We start from the raw sequence: 25,499 nt of genomic DNA on the forward strand, positions 1-25,499 counted from the left end.
CTTTTCTTAAGAATACGGGTTTATTGTTGTTTACACAAAGGTCAAGAGAGAGACAGTGTGCATAATCAGGCAGATGGCACTTTGCAGAGAATTTGTTATGTGTATAACTACGTAAAAAGTGATCAGTTGTCTTAACTTTAAAAATGTGAGGAAACCCATTGCCTTAAAATTAAGTAATAAACTTAATGCGTAATTGAAAAAAATAAGTTATGTGAACTCATTTTCCTCACTTTTTTAAGTTCGGTCAACTGATCTCTTTTTACAGTGATATAATGGGGAAAAAAAGTGAGTGAAATATCAAAGTATGCTATAACTCTGAACAGTATATACCTAGATCTGTATATACTGATACTAAATGTTTCCCCATTCAAGTAGATTGGAATTGTATAGTTGCATTACTGGAAACAGTTACCTGGTGGTGTTTGACTTACCTTAAAGAAACCTTCAAACTCGTACCATGTGTTTCTGCCTTTTGAACGTGATTTCACAAAGTACAACATGTTCCTGGATCAACATCTTTGTTGATTCTGGAACAACATTCCAATCAACCAATCAGATTTGAGGGACACGTTTACAGTTTATGTCGCAGTTTTAGCTTCCAACCAGAGTTAGGTGGTTCTACATCAGTGTTATTCACATCATTTCTCTCTGATTTTAGGGATAACTTATGGGTAGGGTTAGGGACAGGAATGTTTTACTTGAAACCACGTTCATCGTTTGGGCTACAAACATGATGAAAATCATTCAGCTTAATAAGGAGAGGCGTGATTTTTGGAAGTGATTCTTATGATTTTCGACTGCTAGACAGTAAAAGAGGTGAAAAGTCTCCCAGACGTACACTGAAGGAGTCTCTTTCGACCAAGTAACCCCCAAAACACCACATAACGTGGTAAAACGCCACTCAGAACAGCATAGCAACTTCACATAAACAACCTGGCATAAATTCCTTTTCTCAGAGAATTTCATTTCTCATATTGGAGCAAGCACAGACAACATAGTTAATTGTATGCTATATGATGCATGGCCCTGTTGCCCAAGTGGACTTTAAGCAATTAAAAATCCTCTAACCAAATGCAGAGGCTTTGCAATTTTATGCCTAAATTAATTACTAATACCATTCATGGAACATTTATTTGCAATCAGACCAGTGGAGTGAGACAATGGACAACATACATTTTAATATTAGCCAACCAGCAATGTCCAGAATTGGTTTGTAATGGCCAGCGCTGGCCAGAGATTTATAGCACCATATTCTGTAAACAACAGATTTTGTCAGGAGAAGATCTGTACGATTAATCACACTAGTTGATCACTGTCCAAGGGTTGTTTGATTCTGTAAAAGCACTTGTGTGTCATCTCTAAGTCGGGCTAAAATGAAGTGGTTTATTTATGCTGTCAGCTGCTTGTTAGGGTGCTGCAAATTGGAATTTCCATTTTAATGAAAGGACAGAGAGGAACATATCTCAGTGCTGTTGGTTTGTTTTCAGCCTTGCGTATGAGTTTTATAGATTAATAAACTTCAAACACTCAAAGACAATTAAATTGGAAGTATACTGTATCTTTGTCAAAATGGCACTAGGCAAAAACAGTCCCAAAAGACAATTATCTTGTGCTTACAATTTCCCCTTCTCTAATTGACTTGACAGAAAACGGACAAATGGTTCAGAAGAAGTTAAATTGTTGCCTGGTTTTGCCATTTCACAGTGTCCTGGCAGGAACTATAATTTAATAGCTGCCCAAAGTGGGATATGGATCACTTGCTCACACTTGGATATTGATTAAATAATCTTGTAACTTTTTTTTAAAGACATTTTGAGTCAAATGTCATGCAGATGTGAGAAATGAGGGGAAATAATTGACATTAAACTCTTAAAGGCATGCTGTACTGCAGGGTTATTCTCAAATATGATGACAAACATGTCATTTTTCGTTTATGAATATATGTCAAGTAGTCAGGAAACTCAAAATAAAAACATAATTTAAAACAGTTTATGAAATAATATTAAATGGTTTGACTCCAGATTGGTGGGTGGGTGGGTGGATGGATGGATGGATGGATGGATGGATTGATTGATTGATTGATTGATTGATTGATTGATTGATTGATTGATTGATTGATTGATTGATTGATTGAACGAACTACAGACTACATGGTGAAAAATATGAGATGGGAGGAAAAAATATATTTCAATGCTTTTGTTTTCCCCCGAGAAACTGCGAGCGATCGGAAAGTTTCTCGGGTGAACGCAAAACATTTTGCGAGTGAACGCAAAAGCATTGACATATTATTTTTCCTACCATCTCATATTTTTTTCCATCACTATGTCCCTTTATGGACTCCCTATTACACATTTTGTTTTCACATGTGAAAAATAAGTGTAAGGTTTAATAAATGTGCAAAAAAAAGATAATATTATTCATAATTAATAATATAAAATAAAAAAAAATGTTTGTCCTTTGTTTTGTTTTTCTGTCATTTCTGTGATCAGTGTTAAAAATAAAAAAAGTAATTGGAAAAGTAATCTTAGAATGTTTTCTAAGATTACTTTTCCAATTACTTTTTTTATTTTTTTCCAATTACCATCTTAGATTATTTATTTTTTTTTAATGATAATTTGCCTCTATAGTGTTCCAAAATAAGAAGATAAAGAACAAAAGTTACATTAATCATGCCAAGATGCTACTAAATACTTGCCATCAGTTTTTATGGGAGAAAACTGAACGTTGAAACGTTGAACGTGAAAGTTAAAAAATGTGCAATGTGCATTAACACAAACACATTCTTCTCTAAAAGATGCTAAATGACAATCATCAGCCTGTGATGCAGAGATGACATTAAGGAACGTGTTCTCACACAAGGAGAGAATGGCCTGTAATTTACACGAGTCTCCAAATGCTCCCAATTAAAGCCTGAAGCAGCAGGATCCTTGTACATACCCAATGTGCCACTGCACTTCTGAGCCACAGGCAGCCGGAGAACCAGGTGTGTGTGAGTGTTTGTGTGATGTACCCCAGGACGTCCAAGTAATAGCCTCATAAATCTACTCATGCATAAACTAAAGCAGATCTCACCGCCATTGGGCCAGCCATGCCTACACCTGCCGCTCAAAACGCAGAAGCCAGTCGCCCTCAAGAGGCTCGAGCTCTGGTTCATCCAAGCCTGGTTTTAATAAGCTTTTGCTGGAACCGTAATTTCGGTCATACAATTATAGCTTTGGAGCTTAATGAACTCAGATGCTGAGGAACATCCACATGCACAAGCATGAATCTCTCGCAGCTTTGCATTACTGTCCAAGAAAAGAATGTGAAACCTGAGACTTTTGGGTTACATATTTATTTCATAATGCTGTATTGATCTGTTATCAAGCTTATAATATATATCAAGCTCTCTGACACACAATAACACAATATCTGTGTTTTAACACACAAAAAAAGCATGATTATATTGTTACGTTCTCATAATAAGCAGCGCTGGAAATGTGTGTGCGTGTGTGCCAAATTTCATACATAAACAAATATAGAGGGATTTTCTGCATCTATGGTTTAAAAATACAAAATGTCCCCAACTAGGGTCATCCAATGAATCTCTGCCATTTCCACCACTGATAATAAGCAATTAGTGAAAACATGAAAACAAAAATAACAAAACAAAATGATTCTAATTACTATAATCATAACTACAATCCAAACTTAACTTACAAACTTAAACTTGTAATGTGTAAAAAGTAATGTTTAAATTTTGTATTATTAATATCATATTTGTATTATATAATACATATATATTGTTTGATTATTTAAACTTACTTAAACTTGCCAAACTTAAAACACCACATTTGCATGGATTTCATTAACATAAATCCTATGCAAGTTCACTCCAGGCCCTGCTGTTCTTCTCGGGTCATGTTGCTTTGAGGAGTTCTTGGATGGGGGTGATGGCGATGATGATGACCATGGTGATGATGTCCATGTCTGTGGGGATGATGTCTGTGGTGATGGTGACCAGTATCATGGCTGCCATGAGGAAGACGGGAAGAGCGATGATGGTGGTGGCTGTGGTGGCTGTGGTGGTGGTCCCTTCTGCGATGATGATCATCACGCCCGTGATGGGAATGCATAATCACTTTTGACTCAACAATTTTCCTTTCATCTTGATTAATGTTTACACATATGGAGTTAACGAAGACGTCTAGATCTATGAAGACAACCCCTATGCCACCAAAGCCTTCCTGGAGCACCTGGACATTAATAAACGCAATATCATTTCTTGTACTTATCTTCTGATTATCTGTTTAGTAGTTTGCATTATGTTACTGATTTAAAAATATACTTTACTTACCTCCTTAACAACACTATGCTCATCTGAAAGAATTGTTAAAGTAATAAACTGCTCTTGTCCACTTTTAATGACCTGACACACCTGAAAGGATAAGAGTTTCAGATCATTAAACAATTTTGCCTAAGCTCTCCCTGAGGAAGCTAATAATTAATGCTAAGCTAATGCCATCTATGGTTATAGCCTACCTGACCACCCATGTGTAAGCCCAAAACATGGATGTGATCCTTCCTTCCTTCCTCTGAATTCACATCATCATGCGTGGGATGATGTCTATGATGATGCCTTCGACGTGACCTCCGGAGAAAACCGGGCATGACTAGATTGAGCTTTTGCAGGTCAACTTGCTGATCCTCCCAGTGTTGTACTAATTTGTTCTATAAAGTAAAAGAAATATGAGTTAAACACTGAGTTAGAATGCTAATGTGCTAACCAGCAAACAGGGAATGTTCTCAGAACTTTGGCTAACGTTCTGGTAAGGTTCTCTCAAAGTTATGAACAAACGTTCCTCCATTAATGTTAATAGAACATTAGTTCAAAGTTATCTGGTCTTTAATAATGCTCTCAAAAAATTGACGCAAAAACATAATTTTTTAAATCATTCATGGAACTTTTTTCTGAAATGTTCTAACATTTTTAATATTATACTTGTTTCAGAACGTTCAGAGATCATTTAAAAGTAACGTTCCCATAATGTTTACAAAAATTACAAAATTAAATGTTCCTTTAAAATTTGCATAACCCTTTGTTGTTTTTAATACATTTTTGAAAAAATTGACATTTTGAACTATTAGAAATAGCATTTTCATAATTTAATGGGAACGTTAGCAAAACACTCTTAGAACATATTTTTGTTAGCTGGGTAACAACTACATATGATTTACATGAATATTACAGATCTTCATTCTACTTGATCCTTCAACAACATTTAGGCCCTCTTTCCACCTGGTATTAAGATGCGCTTTGGTCGATCGGATCACAAGTTCACGACGCTACATACAGGTGGAAACAAGGTCGAAACATTTTGAGCTTGTCCACTTTCGACCACTTCCAGAGGTAGCCAAACGCATTTGACCACATTGCTTTCATAGTGTAAACGCTCATGTGGTCGAACAACCACAAAAGACCGCCTCCTCTCCGCCTACTGACTTAATGCGTAAACATTATGGGAAGCGCGCTAGCCAGATGGGATTTAAAAATCGGCTGAAGACCCAAGTTTGGTTTGAAGATGAAAAATGTACCAAGCACAATGTTCTCTCGCCATTCCTGATTTGTAACACACACTCTCACAGCGTGTATAAACAGAGTTATAAATGCTACAAATGCTAATTTTTCCTTTTGGGAAATGGTTTTAGTGATAGAAATGGTGTTTGACCTATTGTTCGTTTACATCACGCGGTATGCAATAGAGTATATTTTAAACCCAACAAATAAATGAATGTCATAGCAAATTGTAATAAATGTGAGCAATTTACAATGTATAGTCCATCATTTTCAAGATGAGCAGGCAGAATGGAGATGAAGTCCACATACCTATAAAAAAGAGAGAAACTATTAAGTACAAAAAAATCAATAATAATAACTGAGCAGAAGTGAAATATGAATGGTGCATAAGAACGAGACTCACTGTGAAAGTGTTCGTTCATCATAACTGACCGCACTGTTGTCAGTGGGCTCTAGTACAGACACTGACAAAAGTAGAGGAGCCGCTTCTTCATCAATAGTGCCTTTTAGACTCTGCAGACAACATGGAAGTTTGTGATTAAAATAAGATTTATATATTTGTTGTTTCTAAAGTAAAACTCATTAAATGGTGATTTGTATGAAAATAGTAGTCCTTGCCTTCAGGAAATTTGAGAACAGCTCTTTGCTTCTGGTAGATGCGTCAGAAGTGAGGCTGTCCTGCCAAATCACGTCTAGACCGTCTAAACTCGTGTCCTTCAAGAATGTCAATACCGTTTGAGTGAAATTCTCAACACTGCCCTCATTAGCAGACATCAGCTCCAACCTAAACAACAGCAAATTGAGTTGGTGTCAGGTGATGCTAATGTGAACTCTGAATATTTCATCCAATTCATTTTTTTTTTTTTTTTTACTCAGTTATTCCGTTTTTCTTTATCAGTAAGTACATTTAAAGTTGTCCAAAAAACTGTTTTCAATGTTAAGGCCTGTTCACACCAAGGACAAGAACTATAATGATAACAATAAAGATAGTTTTAAACTCATTTAAAATAAAATAAAAACTAGATAACTAAACTAAACTAAACTAAACTAAACTAAACTCACTTTCACAATGACCTGATGAACGATAAAAACAGAGAGCCAATCAGAATTAATCTAACTTTTAACAAGCACACACTAATTATAAACAACAATATTGGGCGCTGGTGTTGACGCTAATATAGTTACCGTTATAGTTATCATTAATGGTGTGATTTTAGGCTGAAATTTTTGGTACCTTGATGATCTGACTTCCAATCCAAGCAAAATCTTCAAAGTTGGATTTCTGGGGAAAGTTATATATTTCTATGAATATACATACATATATAATATATTATATATATTATTTGAATAAAAGTCTGTGTAAAAGTCTGAAATGACATTAGCTGTGGTCAAAATGGACAACATGCAAAATGGATAGATGGATGGATGGATGGATGGATGGATGGATGGATGGATGGATGGATGGATGGATGGATGGATGGATGGATGGATATACAGTATGATCATGTTGCATGTGGAATTGAACAAGTGGTTGTTTTATTGTCAATTTGTAAAAATGTCAGAACACCAGTCAAATAATGAGTCTAGAAAGAGATATCAATAATCAGACCTCTCCTTCATCTTTCTAAGAATAATGCGGTCATCTTCCGACAAGCTTTGGCGGTAAAGGTCTTCATCGCTGGAGATCGAGGGGAGAATGATATGAGTGCATGGACCCTCACGTGTGCGGTGTGTTAAAACATCCAGATAACAGGTCAGTCTGTGATTCCTCTGCGCACCTGAGATGGACGATTGAAGCAGAACTTGTTATTATTATCATCACTCTGAATGCCCTCAGCAGCAGCCTAAGGTTATTATTTCAGTTAAAGCTTGTTCTGCCTCTCAAAAGTGTCCCTCTCGAGTACTCTCTAATCTAGCAGCGGTGTGCTTGTAACAAATACAACGTTCTCCTTGAGAGGTGGTTGAATGACATTTTAAACAGGTAGTGCACTTACCCACTGAAATCACCAAGCAAAGGAATGCAAAAGCTGGAAAAAAAAACAACATAGGAAAATTATTTATAACTTTTTTAAATATTTATAATTATTAATAACCTGATACATTCATCAAGATTTTTTTATGAAAGATGTTAAAAAGTAGTTTGCAACAGTTGTTTTTTAGAGCAAGTTAGAAGGCCTGTGGCTGTTCCAGTGTTCCGGAAACCTGCATTAAAAACCACTTCCTGATGTCTGTGTAAGTGTTTTTACAGAAAATAGTCAACTGCACAATTTTGTAGCAACGAATGGCAAAAAAAGATACAACATATTAGATACAATACCTTTAAGAGGTATTACATACTAAGTAATTTTATGGTGTTTAATTATATTTTGTGGTATGTGACATAAGAATCTGTTATTTTTTGACAGATTCAAATTCAACATCATCGAATAGCTAGTTTAGATATTAATATACTGCACTGTTCAAAATGTTGTGGTTGGTAAGAATTTTGTAGTCTCTCATTTAAAAAAATAAGCATGTATAAAAAAAATAAGTATTTGCTGTATATATTTTTACAGTAAAAGAAATATTGTTAAATATTATTAAAATTGAATGTAACTATTTTCTATATAATATATTTTAAAATGTACTTTTATTCTTGTGATGGCAAAGCTGAATTTTCAGCATCATTACTCCAGTCTTCAGTGTCACATGATCCTTCAGAAATCATTCTAATATGAAGATTTGCTTAAAAAACAGTGCTGGTTGTTATAATTGTTATAAATGATAAATGTAATGTATTAAATAAAAAAATCTTACTGACCCCAAACTTTTGAACGGTATAGTGAATTTAAAATATGTTAAAAGAAAAATGATTAATTTTTCTAAGCTTAGTAAAACATGAAAAACTATCATCTGCTGAAAATACTGGTTTAATAACAACATTTAAATATCAAACGCACAATGGTTTGAAGATCAAAAATAACAGTTTCAAAATGACATTTAAAATACAAAACTTGCCTCTGTTGAGCTGCATTGTGCCTGAAGCAGTCATCTGGTGTATGGTCTGATAAAGACAAACTGTACATAATAAACATACAGAAACCACTTCCTTTCAACACTTGTCCCAACAGTTTCCCTTCAGCTTTTACACTTTGCTGATGACAACAAGCCCACATCCTGAAGACTAGTGTTGTACAACAGGCCTGCGTTGTTTCTTTCTACACATGCTACATTTATGTTAAAACAATATGATGATTGTATTTATTAAGTAAGCATTAATTTCTGCCAATTGATTTCTGATTAATTCTATTAGGTCTGCATTCTCTTCCCATGTATTCAGAGTTAATGTATTATGTGATTACATAAAAATAAAAAAAACCTTAAAGTGATCCACACGCAGCAATTTCATAACAGTTTTACAAATGTAGGCTAGGTATATTTATAAATTACGGCATGATTGATTACACTTTATTTGGTAACACTTTATTTTACAGTGTCCTTGTTACATATGTTACATGTACTTACCATAGTAATAACAGTAAATTATGCATAATTCCATGCAACTAACCCAACCAAATCCTAACCCTACCCTGACCCTATAGTAAGTATATGTAGTTGCTTAATATTACTCAGTACTTAAATATATAATTACACTGTAACAATGACACCTTAAAATAAAGTGTAACCATTTATTTGAAGGTGTCTGTGTTATAGTGTACTGTGTAATAATGTACTACATTAGGGTTAGGATTTGGGTTTGTTTTAGGGTTAGTTGCATGCAATTATGTATAATTTATAGTTATTACTACAGTAACTACATGTAACATGTGTAACAAGGACACTGCAAAATAAAGTGTTACCCATGATTCTTTAAAGAGTACTTACATGTAGCTTCTGAAATTTAGCACATTTCGTGTGGTTTAAGTGAGATTTCACATTCAAGGACGCCTGTTGAATCAGATGGACAGGGATTGCCAGGTCTGCGTAACAAAACTAGCCCAATGGCCGAACAAAAACAGACCACAAGTATCCCAACTACACAACTCAAATTAGGGCTCCCGGTGGCGCTCCTTCACAAAACTTAACATCAGGCACAGTTTTATCTTTGGTAGAATATAAAACCTTTCAATACAAGCATTTTAGTCGAATATAATTTATGTATCATGTCAAACCTTTAACCCGCGGCGATTCGCCCAATTCCGCGGGATAAACGCGGGTTTGGCAACCCTGCTGATGGGCTTTACAGTCTATGGCAGGGATAGGCAACTCCGGTCCTGGAGGGCCACTGTCCTGCAGAGTTTAGCTCCAACCCTAATTAAACACACCTGAACAAGGCAATCAATGTTTTCAGGATTACTAGATAGATACAGGCAGGTGAGTTTTTATCAGGGCTGAAGCTAAACTCTGCAGGACAGTGGCCCTCCAGGACCGGAGTTGCCTATCCCTGGTCTATGGCTTAAAGACTGTGATCCCCTTCTTCACTCCAGATTAAGTTTTGTGTTTTTAACCAGCTCGAAGAGCAGCATATCGCCACCTCTTGAAAAGGAGTGATGGTCTGTTTCAGCCTGTATACATCCTATGTATACATCCTTAATTTAACCATTTGTATTTAAGGTTTACATTTGAGTCACAATGGTGAGTCAGTCCTACAGAGCTATAGGCTACATCTGTTTAGTCAATGAGTCCGCAGATATAAGCCACAATGTAAAGTTATTTAAAATGTTCGAATGCTAAACTTAAAATGGAAAACACTTACCACAAACCACTTTTTTATTTAATACTAATTTAATTACTAACTAATTTGTCAGGACTCATGTGGAAGCTGAAGTAAAATAATATTATGAACCAGGCTACTGCTCCCTGCTGGTAAGAAGTGTAATATGCTCAAACTTGCAAAAAATTACAGTAACTGTAATTCAGCCCACTTTAGATATTTGACTGACTGTAAGTAACTTTGCAGCCAAGTACGTCAATTTATTCTATAACCTTAACCTAACAGTCTACTTTTACTCTAATAAGAGTTAGCTCATGTAGTTGCAAATTAGTTGACATGTAGTTACTTATAGTTTAGTAGAACACCTAAAGTGGACTATCGAAATGAAGTGTAACCAAAATTACTACTACAAAATGCATGGCTTCAGATCACTTTGTACAAGTGGAAAAAAATGAGGCAACACACAGGATTTGTGGGAGAGAATAAAACAGTACTTTAATCCCCAATGTCCCAACGTAACATGTACTGTGCAAAGTTTTAAACTGCATGTAGTTTAACTGTAATCAGGGATAAATTTGCATACATCTGGTTAAAAGCAAACGTGATACAAAACTGCTTCACATACATGCTATAGAGTGAAATATTGTCTGTAAAAGTTTGTTTTGAAGGTGACCTTTTCTATTTGTTTAAACAAATAATACATTTAACATTTCTATGTGACCTAGTGCAATGTGATCGTGTTTTGTTACTTTTTGGCTCTTAAAAAAATGAATTATTTTTCAAAAGACTTAAATAGTCAGTTCAAAAATTATTTTCTCACCTTCATCATGTCATTCAAAACCATGTTTTTTCCTCTCATTGGACACAACTGAGAAGATTATCAGTGGATAACAAATTAAATGTTGGTCTGTTTCTCATACAAAGCTATATGAGGGCTGTATAAAATACTGTACTTTGGATTTGAATGACATGACAGTGAATAAATGACTGAATTTTACATCTAAATTAAAACTACAACTAAATTAAAATTGACCTTTAACATCTAAAATCAGACTCAAGCATACACTTATTATCTGCTCAAAATACAGAGAAACAGAACACTCATCTTTCAAAGCACATGAATTAAAAAAAAAAAACCCACATACTTGTTTTGTCTGGCAGAACATACAAGAAAAGTAACATTTCAGATGACATAGCACAGATATTTAGTATTCAACAATATTGTGAATTCAGCTACAATTTAGTGATTATATGTAACTAAAAACAATATCTGCAGATGCCTAAGCACCAGTTAGTCCTTCATTCAATTTCTCCATCACCCCCACTAGTGGCAAAGAGAGGAACTGCATAATAGTAATAATGCAACGAGCACAACGTTCGGGAACGGAATACTAGTCATACTGCCAAATATTTACAGTACTATGCATATAAAGGTAGTATGCGAAACAGAGGGCATGATGCAATAATCAGCTTGAAATGCTACATTGTCTTACATGAGCGAGTAATAAATAATGCATAATTTTCATTTTTGCATGCCTTGCCTTTTAGTAATCTGATCAAATAATGAGTCAAGATGTTAAAAATGTCTAAAATTCTGTGCAGTTGTATACTGCACTTTTTAGTAAATGTTGTAGGTTGTTCAGACAGCATAGTTTACAGTACTGTTCAAAAGTATGGGGTCGGTAAGAAATTATTAAATACTTTTACATTTTTTATAGTACTTTAAAAAACATTTATTTATTTTGTTCTTCAGCAAGGATGCATTAAAACGATCAAAAGTGACCGTAAAGTTTTTAAAATTGATTAAAAAAATTATATATATAAAAAAAAATGCTGTTCTCTTGAACTTTCTATTCATCAAAGAATCCTAAAAAAGGCAACAAAATCAGCATTTAAGAATGATTCCTGAAAAATCTGGATTAAATTACATTTTAAAATATGTTTTACTCTTTAACTGCCTTGTTCAGGATAAGAGACTTCTTTCATAATTTTTTAAAAACATATTACCGCCCCCAAAATTTTAAATGGTAGTGTACATACTGTAGAAATAGTAGTACGGTAGTATGCTGTTCCGCTCACAGTCACAAATAATTCTCAACTTCCAATCATAAATAAAACTAAGTATAAACAACATTTAAAAAGCAATGACAAACGGCAAACAATAAAGAACACTGTCTATGTCTGGAATCTATAGCAACATTAAAACCAACATTAAAGTCAATTTCACCATCGCTGACTGAAGCTCCTAGATGGCCTACAGCTCTGCACATAAAATTGTACCTTTACAGTTACAACAACTTGTCACAACAGCAGTCCCCTCAAAGCAACTTTTTTTATATATTATATCTGCCCCAAATGGGTTCACAGTAGTACTTAAAGACTGCATATTATTTGTGTTGTTTCCTAAGGCCAGTGTTTTTTTTCAATTCTTTTCAAAGGGAGCACTGCAAATTTAAGAAAGCCTGCAGCGTGACGAGGCGGGGGATTTTTTCTCGTCGCAGAGATTTGAAAAATATTTGGGTAAAACGCATAGACATAGAAAACACATAGCAAAATCACCATAGATATGTATACTTGTACGCCACATTCGACCCATCCAAAGACACATTGATGTCCGCCATATTGGAACAGTCAACATTTCAGATGCTGTTGTCACTCACAGTAAGCAATCAAACGCTGTGTCCGAAATCACGTACTGTCCGAGTAGGTACTACATTTAAATTTACTTTGTGATTATTAAAGGGGTGGTGTTTTAGCTCAAAATACCCCACGGATATTTTTATATAACATGTTAAAACTGTCACTTTTTGAGGGCGAGCAAAAACGCACCCTTTTTGTGTCTGTTCCTTTAAATGCAAATGAGCTGCTGCTCCCGGCACAGAAGGCGGAGCTTCAACAGCTTGTGTCCTTTTACCTCACAAAGACACGCACTGAAAATTTGGAGAGACAAAGATGGAGAGACTCAAGAAGAAGTGACAACATGTAGAATGCAACTGGACGTTTCTGAATGGTTAGTTGAAGAATTTATGCTGCTGATGTGTCGTTATCTTCTAGTCATTGATTAGCATATTCTGTCTTGATAATCTATAAATCGTGTTCCCGGGGGCGGGGTTTATGTAAATTTTAGGGTTAGTGATGTCACTAACCCGGGAGGAATGTCGTGTAGTCCCTACCAGCCGTTTGTTGTAGTCCTTAAAAAAACGATTTCTTTCAAATCAAATATCTTCCTTTGCTTTGAACTTTGAGCGTTGGAACTTTGCAGATGTTGTTTATGCTCAAACAGAAACATTACACACTAACTAAAGTTAGAAAAGTGAAATCATAATCAACCACCCCTTTAAAAAACGGATGCTCTATATAGTATGAATATGGGTATTATGAATGAAATTTGGATGTACTACATCCGCCATGTTGTTACTGTCACGTGACCTACCAGGGTCAGGTGGGTCGCTTCACTGCCATTCAATAGTATACTATGTATACTACATACTACTCTTTTGACATAGGCCTACTGTTTTTCAGACGCAGCTAATGAGTTTTCCAAAATGCCACCACACTGCGCAGCCTTGTTGTAAAAACTGCTGAGATTAAAATTCCTGAAGAAATGGGATAACCTTTCACAGGTGAGAATGTGTTGGTTTGTGTTTTTATATGCTCAATATTACAGGTTTTTATGGTAACTTGGCAAATATGGTAACTTTTTAATGTCATGTTAGCTGACATTTGCGTCTTGTGTTTGTTTAGCAAAATCATCTGCTGTCCTTTGCAGATATAGATAATCATATGCGCATATAACTACGATTGCTGACCCACAGTCAACTTGCTCTCGAGTGTTCACGGACTGGCTTTGGCCATTCCAATATGGCGGACGGCTTACATATAGCAGCCCACAGAAACAGCCGCTAATGAGGAATCTATGTATGTATATGGATGGACACGTGAATAATCTTCAGATGGCCACCATGTGTGAAATGACTAGCCTTCAAGGGACTTTTCCAATATGCATCCTTATTAAGGGGTAAATAAAGGTGTCTCTTTAAGGGTACTGACCCAGTGACAAGTTTTTGCACCCCTAAATGTACAACTTTTGCACTTTTTTTCTGACAGTGAAGGGGAGCCATCACTTCACATCTGACATTTGTAGAGAAGTTGCCCTGAGTAAAGTAACAACTACCTGTGAACACATCCTAGTGTATCCACTGCCTTCGAAACACTTTGACCCAATGTCAATATAAAACCCCCTGTTAACTCAAAAAGACAGGAAAGAAGCAGATCACAGACATTCACCAACTTCTTACTCCAGGGCCCGGATCTGAGGGGAAGGAGGGGCTGAGATTTGAGTCTTCTCTGTGAAAGCAAGGAGGCCGTTAAGACGGTATTAAAAAAGGAGAACCATCAATCCATCCTTCATCTCCACATTGGCAGGTGAAGCCACCGATTGCAACTACAAATCCTTTGCAGCTGAAGCAGCCAATCAAAAGTCACTGAGGATGCTGATGTCAGCAAACTCCTGGCGGTAACGAAAGGAGTACATGCCCAGAAGGAAGGCCCATTTAAGAGTCATGAAGCTCCACACGGCCGACAGATAGAAGCTCTTGGGGTCAGTTAATGCTGAAGACAAAAACATACAGAACGGATTACAGACAACACTTTAATCTTGCAAATTACACTATTCCATTATTACAGATTTCGTGCGGGGGAATATTTCATTCGACAAAGCTGTCCATGTGAAGGTACTTACACTGCTTTTCTAAAACGCCTAGAGTTATGAAGGTGGCAAAAGCAGCAACAGCCAGGAGGGAGAAGACAGAACTAACAAACATGAAGAACTTGAGTCCCTTCAGCCATGTGCGCCAGTAGTCCTGAATGTACATAATGTGAGTGACCAATGCCCAGAGTGCCAGAACGCCTGTGGATTTAAACACATAACATACGCACATCATGAGGTTAATAAAGTATCTACCAAAGGTTATAAAACATTAACAAAAATATTTAGCTATTTCCATTTTTATACAAAATAAATAAATTGTAAATAATATTCATATCAGCATAACAATTTGAGTGAAAATTAAAATAAAATTCAAAAAATGAAAACAAAATCAAGTGCACAAACACTTATTTGATTCGTTGGTGTTAAATACTTAAATATACATTATTAAATATTGTTGATTACTTTAATATTAACTTATTATTTTTTAACATTTTCTGTTTATTCAATGACTTTTGCAGCGCACTGCATGTACGTTACGTTAGCCTACTTTCTGTTTCTTATTCGTCTCTCTGTCTGCGTACAAATGGTCAAATATCTGCATATTTATGGGTTATTATTTCCAAACTCAATCTAAGAATATAGCAGGCTGATTTTTTAAAGGAAATATAATCACCAGTTGTATCTATATTGGAAAGGCAAACCTTCCACAGCAGAATTATTTCACACAATGTGACAGCAGATCGTGTTAACCGCAAGATCACACAATACGCAATTCACCAGATTTAAAAATCATGACAGTAAAAGAAACACGATGTGAAATCTTTATATTTGACAGTGGATGTGTGAAGGCTGTGGCCTTGAGTTTATTTACAGACCTGATAATCCGCCCATCGCCGCCGTCCACGGTTGTTTATAAACCACATTCCACACGATAAACGCCGAAAACCCCACCAACATGCCGAATGTGGCATAACCTACACTAATGTAAATTCTTTTTGGACCCATTAAAGATGTATAAAGTACCGCAATAAAGCTGTAGGAAGAGGCTGGACAGAACGGTTACACCATCGATGAGGGATTATGCAACTCACCGCTGCTTATTCGTAAACACGACTTTAAGACCCGGAAGAGCTCCGCCTATCACCAAAGCAACCATCAACAACCTCGCAGTCCCGGATGTGTAGTTCAACAAAACGTTTTATTAGATTTAAATATGCATTTAAACCAACAAAATATTTGCTATATCATATCACGGAGTCATAACTTTATGTAATACATTTAGAATTGTATATAAATAGTTCTCCTTACTCATTACTGTCATTTCATTAGTCAACATTGGCAACTCACAATGTGCTCCAATTACGCATTAAGTGTATGTTTGTTCATTACTGAGAATATAGTATAAAATTTAATTTACAGGCTATGCATAATTACAGGCTATAATAACATGGGTATGAAATGTGACCGAAGGTTGCAGAATAATATAACCTAATAAATAGTATTGCAAAATAATAAAATATTTATGAAATGTGGTATGCACCTATTTTTTTTATTATTTTTTTCATGTTTAATTGTATGAATGCATAAGACAGCCAGCCTATAACTTTATTTTCTTTCTAGGCCTAATGCAGAATAAACAAACAAAAGGTGATAATCTAAAACTGAGGAAAAGTGTGTAGAAATTTTTTATTAATTTACCAATAAATGCTGCGTTAGAGCCAATAGTGTTTCTCAACCGGTGGGCAGGGAACCACTAGGGGACCGAAGGATGACATAAATGATTCAAATAATTAATTCAATTAATTTAATGAATAAATTAATAATAAAAAAACAGTAACATAAAATGGAGACATAATATTCCTTATGTCCCCTGGGGGGGGTATTCATAATTATACCAAAAATACTTTTATTTGAAAATTGTGTTTGAGAATCACTGCATTAGACAATGTCACACAATTCTCTTGTTGTTTGTGCAGCACGGAAGATGGTGGTTTCAATCGGTTTGATCTAGTGGTTTTCACCTGAAACTCATTCTCAGAGCTCGATAGTTATCGTGCCACAAACTCAATTGCAAAAGTAGGTTATAAAACCTGCTGGAAGTGATCATCATTATTCCATTGTAGAATAAGAAACGCTATACCCAGAATTTATCTGTAGAATAAGAAACGCTATACCCAGAATTTATCACTGCTGACATCATTCACAAATTTTCCCTTGCGACCTTCTCTCTATTGTCCATCAATCATATGCATACACAAGGAACAGAATGACACACAGTCAATTAAAAAATGAGTAATTAAACAAAAAGTGATTATATAAAAACTGAGATTATTAATTCATTAGCAGCACAGACAATATGGCATATAAGACAGTAGCACTTTATTTTACAGTCCTATTCCCCATGTACATACTACTTATAATTATGATAACTGGGTAATAACTAGGTACTAACCCTGAACTTACCCCTAAACCCAAACTTCTGTTGTTACTGTACCTTATTTTACCCAATACGTTCAAATAAAGTGCAACCCAACAGTATAAACAGAACAGAAACAGAACAGAGTCAGATCCATTCAGATTCTCAAAATCTCATGTGTTAACCATGAGCACAACATTTTAGTGAAGATGCTGATGCAGAATGAAAGTCCAGAAGTGAATAAATCAAGGGGTCACAGATGTACTTTGACCTCATTTCCCCCAGTCACCGTTGATAATTGAAATGTTATGGCTTTTACTTCTAATTCGAGGAAATGGAAGACAACAAGTGTCATCAAGCTTGTAGACACACCTTCTTAAGTCAACCTTTGTGAAATAAACGCCAGGCCAAATTTTATATCACCAATGAGAGTGCAGCAGGAAGCCGGTAACCCGCGTGGCTTCAGTGATTCCAATGACATCAAAACTCAGTGGTTTCCTCTGTCTGCTTCACAGGCAACAGAGACACAAAGATATCAAGATCAAGAGCAACAAAAAGTCATACAGAGGCAGAGACATCGCAAGACAAATTAGTATTTAGCGCTCGCCTGAAAGACAAGAAAGACAAGATTGTCCAGACTGGCATTAAAGAAAACTATTTGGAGAAATAAACACACTGCCAACATCAGATATACCAGACATACAGGTAAGTGTGTTTTTGAAATATATCACTGAAAGATGCAACCACATTTACTTTGTGATTATGTGTAACTTTGCACTCTTAGATAAAGGTTCTTTATTGGCATTGATGGTTTCATGAAGAAGCTTTAACATCCCTTTTCATTCCACAAAAGGTTCTTTATAGTGGAAAAGGGTTCTTTAGATTATTCAAATGTTCTTCACACTAAGACAGAAATTGTTCTTTTAAGAACTGTTTACTGAAATGTTCTTTAGGAAACCTAAAATGGTTTTTGATTGCTTTGAAAGACCCATTTTAAGAGTGTAAGGAGATATTAATACCTTACTGATCCTGACTTTAGTTAGATAATAATTAGATCATCATATTTTTTGATTAGTGTTATATGTAAGGTTTCATTAGTTAACTACATTAGTTAACATGAACTAATAATGAACTGTACTTAATCTTTAATGTTAATTTCAACATTTACTAATACATTTTTAAAATCAAAAGTTGTGTTTTTTTAACATTAGCTAATGCACCGTAAAGTAACATGAACAAACAATGAACAGCTGTATTATTATTAATGTTAACAAAGATGAATAAATACTGTAACAAATGTATTGCTCATAGTTAGTTTGGTAAACCTTTATTTTAAGGGGACAGTTACACTGTACTATAGTAATAACAGTAAATTAGGCATGATTACAGGTAACTGACCCTAAACAAAACCCTAACTCTATGTAGTTAATTAATATTACATACTTATTTGAGTACAATGTAACTATATCGCCCTAAATATAAAGAGTAACTGTTAGTTCATGTTAGTTAATGCGTTAACAAATGAAACCTTATTGTAAAGTGTTACCAGTGTTTTTGACTAATTTCAAACACATTTAGAATAAAGTTCATTTAAAGGTGTACGCATGACACACGGGTACCTGACTACAAAATATTTTACAGTGCTGATAGAAGAAAATAGGTAGATTTGCCTACATTTATCCTGAAACACGAAACAGACCGCAGTCCAAAAGTAGCTGTTTTACGACATGTGGTTAAATGTTGCCCGAGTATGTGTATTTAAAAACTTCCGTCAATCAGATAACTGTTGGAAATTCTGTGGGTCAGTGATTCATTGTGATGCTGGTAAAGTTGAGCGGCCTGTAGGTGACAAGTGGGCACGAGAGAGAGAGAGACAGAGAGAGAGAGAGAGAGAGAGAGAGAGAGAGAGAGAGAGAGAGAGAGAGAGAGAGAGAGAGAGAGACAGAGAGAGACAGAGAGAGAGAGAGAGAGAGAGAGAGAGAGAGAGAGAGAGAGAGAGAGAGAGAGAGAGAGAGAGAGAAAGCTGTGAACTTGCAGAAGCCCCCAAATAGCTCACAGGAAACAACACGATGTGGCCGGGGGAGAAGGTGTGCATTTAAAACATCTCTGTCTCTTCTCCATCTCCCTCCCAATGCTTTCATCGCGTCATATATCAAGGAGTTCCAATATAAACAATATTTCCTTCCTCCATGGGCGCTGAGCTGGTATGGGAAGGAAAGGCTGATTTGGAATGACAGGATTTATGAGCATGTAAAATCACACAGTGTTCTGGAACTACAGATGGGCAAGAAACCGAAACAATCTTCATGCAAATGATGTGCAAAGCTCCAGATTCTAGTGTGCAGGACATTATTGTGTGTGATTTTTGTTTCATTTTTTAAAATTGTGTCTACAGGGAGCTGATGACTGATTACAAAAGGCTGTGATTTGTTGCAGGAAGACCTACACCCTTTCCCATAGGAACTGTGTGCTTTCTTACTCTCTGTGATGGGAAATGTTCTATATGTAGGCTAGTACTGGTCTGTCAGTTAAAACTAGCTGTGTGTGTGCATTCTGGGTGGGGTGTTTTATGGAAATATAGAATACTAAGATTCTTAAGACATTCTGTAAAACATCTTCACAAAATTGGCTCCTATCTATCAAGTGTGTTAAATGTACTAGCTATAAACACACACTAGAGGGCACAATAAGTTCTTGTTCAAGCAAGCATCACTATTGCTCATTCTTTTGGTTATTGATTTGAACGAACCCCTAACCCGCCTAATTTTTAAAACCTTTTATGCTACCAACAGTAATAAAACCTCAAATTGATTATCTGGTTTAATGTTATTATCAAATTTTCAAAAATATAATTGTAAAACAATTTGTATTTAAATATATTTGTAATAATAAATATAGATTACAAATTATTAATATTAATGTAAAAATTGAATACATTATTTAAAATTTATAATAAAATAAATATACATTAAATTTATATTTAAGATAAAATACATAGGCCTATGGAAATACATTTAATTTGAATTTACTAAATAAATAAATGTATTTAGTCAAATAAAATTATAAATAAAAATAGATAGCCTATTTTTAACCTTTATTCACTCTTAAAAATAAAGGTTCTTTATTGGCATCTATATGGTTCCATAAAGAACCTTTAACTTCCATGGAACCTTTTGATTTTACAAAAGGTTCTTTATAGTGGAAAAAAGATTCTTTGGATTATTCAAAAATTACTGATCAAAAATGGTTCTTCTATATGGCGTTGCTGTGAAAATAATGGTTCTTTTATGGCATCACGTTTCTGAACCTTTATATTTAAGAGTGTTTTACCAGGAAAATAAAAAACTATCGATATTTAAAATGTCTTTTACAAGAGTCCTGGCCAAGACATTACAAAAAATAAGACACGATACATGAAAACAGCAAACATGTAAATAAAATATGTAACATCACGGTCAGCTCAAACAGTGGTTTGAGACGAAAAAAATGTTTCTTCTGTTTCAGCTGTCCTGTCTAAGTGAACTAGTTGGGTGTCAATAGCCTATTGTCTTCAAGTACTATGTGTGAGCAACTACATATTTAGAAAAGACATCCACATCTTTACATCTCCACTGCACACAAACACATTTTGACCCTCTAAAACAATGGCAGACAAAGTGTCTCTTTCTATCTGATCTGAGTTAAAACTCTTTATCTCTCTTTAACTCTTTATCAGATACAAACTACCACGTTCAAGTGCCTTGTGAGGGTCACATGCAGGAGAACTGGATTTCTGAGTCCTGTCATAGGCAACCACTGACACACACACACAAACATGCAGAAATACACTTTGAAATATGCAGAGAAATAGTCAGGCACACAGTTAAAAGGAGCGATTGTGGATCGTCTTACTTTCATTTACTGCGGCCTTAGGGTTTATATACTTGCTGTGAAGTGAGAAGTACATGGAGGATATACATGCCAGAATGTTTTCGTTCTTTAAACAGATCTTGTCTCCTAAGAAGAAAAACAGATTCGGTAAGACAAATCTGATACTGTTCTGTTGAAGTGGATGCCTGTAGAACTCATGATCAGTGTTGTGAGAGTGTGTGAACATAGCGTTGAGTTTTTTACTTGAGTGCACAAATGAGTACTTGTATAGCACTTTCCACAAACGGTACAGAATATGGCTTGACACTCAAAATAATAATACAAAAGTCATTAAATAGTCAGTAAAAGGAGGTACTTAAACCTGATTGAATCCTGATCACCAACCTGACAAAGTCAAACTAATATTATATAAGCGGCTGCATGTTTTCATGCTTATTTAATTTATATGATGTTTGACATTTTTACAATCATGTTGCCAAAATTCAGGACATTTAAAACCCTGATTTAAAAATAAATAAATATTTAATATTTTACTAAATGTTTCAAATCTGGATGGATTTAGTTTGGGGTTTATCTATATGTCCTGTAAATTAAAGAAATGTATATATATGTTTTAATAGCATAGGTAGCATGATTGAATGGTTGAGCTTGACAAATGACTTCTTGATTTACAAATGACTTAGAAAATATTTGTCAAAAATTATAAATTGGAATGAACTGAATTTGAATGGAATGGAATTTACTTGCCTTCTGGTCATGCTGTAAATAAAAGGTCAAAATGAGGTTACTTATATTCATATGCAAAATCAATATTATATCCTTAAACAATTTACTTATATAAAAATCAAGGTAGGAAGCAAAATATGGGACAATTTTAACTAAATATTAAATTTTGGTTGCACTTTTTCTTCAATACTTGCACACACTTACAGTGTACTTACCGATAAAGTACTGGTTAATATAAGGTAACTAGATAGGTTAGGTTTAGGGGTAAGTTCAGGGTTAGTAACTAGTTATTACCCAATTGTAATAATAAGTACATGTACATGGGGAACAGGACTGTAAAATAAAGTGCTACCTAAATTCTTATTAATCCGTCAGTCATTAAACATGTTTTATGACATTTAACATCAGTTAAACAAATTGTGTCAAAATCATGTTTGGCATGATTTTAACTCTTGACGTGTCCATGCAAAACATATTTAAAAAAAATAGTACAGATATTTAATGTTTAAAACAAACCACTTTCCATGGCAGGTTATTAGGATTTGAGCCTCTAATTCTTTTTAGTCATAGAACATCAAAATGTATCATTCATGGAATGTGCCATATAATTACATCTCACGCAACTTTGTCAAGCTCATGTTGAAACACTGACTGCTTTAGCTCCAGCAGTTTTGGAGAAAGATGTTGGTTTTGTGGGTCTGTTTGTGCAGTGCTGCCAGACAGAGATAATATTACTCAGGGCAACAGTTGAGAAATATTTTGAGGCCCTCGTGGAAGAAGGCAGGTGAACAGAGACAGAACAGGGACAAGCTTCCAAAAACTGTGCTAATTCAAGGAATCTTTGCAACCACTCAGTTACAACATATCACACATAATCATTCATTACTCACAGCCAGGAGTTTAGCTTAACACATTATCACATAATTAAAGCGGTTAGTGTTAAACCAATGTTCCTAACTAATTTAGCGCAAAAAACTGTGAGACCTAATACACAACTTTTCTGTTGCTGTGTGTGTTTCTCCAAAGCTTCACATATCATTGTAATGCCCAATTAACATGTATATGAAAAATAGCAGCAACATAATGGTATTCCACTATTTTGGATTGAGGAGTGGAACTGAAAAACTCCCAAAAACAGTCTAGTGACTCTGTGTTGTTATATTTCACTTCTCCAGGAAGGGAAGATACTCCTGAAACAATAGCCGGGGTCTAAACAAATATTATGTAATGTTCCCTGACCTCCAGCCACATGGGCATTCTCAGATTGGGACAGGTTTTAAGATCGCCCCCAACGTGACCTGTGGGTATAGGGAGGACGTACGCCCACGTTGGGATGATACCTATTGAAGCGAATGACACTCATTCCTCAAAAAAGTAATACATTTTGTATTAAAGGGGTGGTATAATGCGCTTTTCACAAGATGTAAAATAAGTCTTTGATGTCCCCAGAATGTGTAGGCCTATGTGAAGTTTTATCTCAAAATACCCCACAGATATTTTTATATAGCATGTTAAAATTGTCACTTTTTGAGGGTGAGCAAAAACGCACCGTTTTTGTGTCTGTCCCTTTAAATGCAAATGAGCTGCTGCTTCCCGCACAGAGGGCGGAGTTTCAAGAGCTTGTGTCCTTTTACCTCACACAGACACGCACTGAAAATTTCAAAAACGTTTAGTCTTTTATGTTCAAACCGGAGTCAGAAAGATGGAGAGACGCGAGAAGAAGTGACATGTAGACAACATTTCTGAATGGTTAGTTGGGGAATTTATGTAGCTTATGAGTCGTTATCTTCTAGTCATTGATTAGCATATTCCGTCTTGATAATCTATAAATCACGTTCCCAGAGGCGGGGTTTATGTAAATTTTAGAGTTAGTGATGTCACTAACCCGGGAGGAATGTCGTGTAGTCCTTACCAGCCGTTTGTTGTAGTCCTTAAAAAATGATTTCTTTAAAAGAAAATATCTTCCTTTGCTTTGAACTTTGATTGTTGTAACTTTGCAGATGTTGTTTATGCTCAAACAGAAACATTACACACTAACTAAAGTTAAAAAAGTGAAATCATAATAAACCACCCCTTTAATACAAATCTTTAGTATTGGACACCTGGTTTAGTATAAGTGCTGTTTCAATCCTTATGTGAGATGTGAGTCTAGACAGTGAGGCAGTGCACTAGATTTTGGAACAGAGCTAGAGTTTCTATATTTGGGAACAGCTTACAATAAACAGTAAGCAAATACTTTCCATCAGAGTTCACAATATCCATCCACTGGGTTTTGTGGGAGTCATGAGATCTCACAATTCATAACATGATGTAACAGTAAAAGGAGAGCAGACTGAATCAAACAGCACTGACTTCCTTTCTTTCTTTACTTTTGTCTCCTCAGAGGCTCCAGCAGCAGTCATGTGTTCGGCAGACACAATCTTCCGGTCGTCTCTGCGCTCGTCCCTGGAACAGGTACAGAATAAAGATTGCTAACTTGGTATATGTGTCTTATGTGGGGTCAGAGTATCTTTATCAAACATAAACTCAAATTGCTTTTTTACTTTGCATTGGGATAATTCATGGTTATCTCATGCACCAACTCTAAATCAAACACAGCAACCCCATTGTAAACATTCAAAACTCATTTTGAAAAGGGGGAAGTGTGTTCAAATTTCAAAAGGATTTTAAGCAAAGCTGGGAAAATGTGTCCTATTCAAAGTTCAAAAGGATTTTAATCCAATCTAGTGCTACCATTTACTTTTAATTTACTGTTTCACTCCAACCTTGGCACCTGCATCAGTAAGTAAGGTGGGTTATGGACACGCCCCCCTGATCCTCAACCCCTCAAGGTTTATCATGCAGCTGGAACACACAGATAAGAGAGCTGAAGGAGAGACGGAGTGTGTTATTGAGTCAAACGCATTATTTTTCCTGCTCTAGCGTTTCTTTTACTGCTTGATGCAGAGGTCTGTAATGCTAAGTTTTACATATCTGGATGCAGACGGAATAATCCTTCAGTCTGTGAGACTACGTAAATGGGAAGCTGTGTTTTGTTCCACTTCATAACCTTCTTTTCTGTCTCTTAAAATGTTTATTGCTATAATGTCCAGACATTTTATTATGCTTAAGATATTATTCATTCATGCACATTCAAATGTTTAGATATCTCACAAAATATGTCTTGTATATTTTAATGTACAGTCTGTACAATATGAAAAATATGAAAGCTGTCACTGCATTTGTACCTTATTTACCCCTTAAGGGTACAGTAAGGGCCCCAGTGACAGCTTTTGTACCCTTTTTTCTGAGTGTATAATTCACATTCATATTTTAATGTACATAATTTACTGATCTGTTAAGCATTATATGCAAGAGTACAGTTTCAAATATCATATTTTAACTGATTTAGTCACTGTAACGACTATGGTACAACCATATTCAATACATTGTTATTTTAGCATCATTTAGATACTATTGTTACATTTTTTATTAGTATTTTGATTTGGGTTTTATTTTATTTTAATTTAATTTTAGTTAAAGTTAT

The 25,499-nt window shown here is 35.3% G+C and overlaps 3 protein-coding genes across 3 annotated transcripts in view; 1 reads left to right on the forward strand and 2 right to left on the reverse strand.

Annotated features, from left to right (window-relative positions):
- Positions 1-3,318: 3,318 nt before the first annotated feature.
- Positions 3,319-9,773, reverse strand: LOC311073818 (chitinase-like protein 3). Its single transcript, XM_084099828.1, has 12 exons — positions 9,709-9,773; positions 9,422-9,484; positions 8,555-8,600; positions 7,552-7,584; positions 7,167-7,335; positions 6,792-6,839; positions 6,176-6,341; positions 5,961-6,070; positions 5,809-5,866; positions 4,522-4,710; positions 4,337-4,417; positions 3,319-4,235 (listed from the first exon to the last, which is right to left on the reverse strand). Exons 3-12 carry the CDS (start codon positions 8,586-8,588, stop codon positions 3,870-3,872), a joined length of 1,254 nt encoding a protein of 417 aa, XP_083955954.1. The 5' UTR covers positions 8,589-8,600; positions 9,422-9,484; positions 9,709-9,773; the 3' UTR covers positions 3,319-3,869.
- A 946-nt stretch (positions 9,774-10,719) lies between these two features.
- On the reverse strand, positions 10,720-16,072 carry slc48a1a (solute carrier family 48 member 1a). The gene is made up of 3 exons (XM_084100029.1): positions 15,837-16,072; positions 14,992-15,159; positions 10,720-14,861 (listed from the first exon to the last, which is right to left on the reverse strand). The coding sequence occupies exons 1-3, from the start codon at positions 15,964-15,966 to the stop codon at positions 14,725-14,727; spliced, it is 435 nt and encodes a 144-aa protein (XP_083956155.1). The 5' UTR covers positions 15,967-16,072; the 3' UTR covers positions 10,720-14,724.
- A 1,816-nt stretch (positions 16,073-17,888) lies between these two features.
- rapgef3 (Rap guanine nucleotide exchange factor (GEF) 3) overlaps positions 17,889-25,499 on the forward strand; it is a 38,486-nt gene continuing 30,875 nt past the window's right edge. The window contains exons 1-2 of the mRNA XM_084098200.1: positions 17,889-18,082; positions 24,357-24,427. Of these exons, the coding sequence (XP_083954326.1) occupies positions 24,374-24,427 (54 nt within the window). The 5' untranslated portion in view covers positions 17,889-18,082; positions 24,357-24,373. The remainder of the gene's footprint in view (positions 18,083-24,356; positions 24,428-25,499) is intronic.

This window comes from Abramis brama (assembly GCF_963993115.1).
Source record: "Abramis brama genome assembly, chromosome: 22".
Lineage (NCBI taxonomy): Eukaryota > Metazoa > Chordata > Actinopteri > Cypriniformes > Leuciscidae > Abramis > Abramis brama.

Coding starts and splice junctions, on each gene's coding strand:
- slc48a1a (XM_084100029.1), bottom strand. CDS start 15,966: ATGGGTCCAAAAAGAATTTACATTAGTGTAGGTTATGCCACATTCGGC. Junction 15,160..15,836: donor GGCGATGGGCGGATTATCAG/GTCTGTAAATAA, acceptor TTAAATCCACAG/GCGTTCTGGCACTCTGGGCA. Junction 14,862..14,991: donor AGGCGTTTTAGAAAAGCAGT/GTAAGTACCTTC, acceptor TTTTGTCTTCAG/CATTAACTGACCCCAAGAGC.
- LOC311073818 (XM_084099828.1), bottom strand. CDS start 8,588: ATGACTGCTTCAGGCACAATGCAGCTCAACAGAG. Junction 6,071..6,175: donor TGTTCTCAAATTTCCTGAAG/GCAAGGACTACT, acceptor TGTTGTCTGCAG/AGTCTAAAAGGCACTATTGA. Junction 4,418..4,521: donor GCTTACACATGGGTGGTCAG/GTAGGCTATAAC, acceptor TTATCCTTTCAG/GTGTGTCAGGTCATTAAAAG.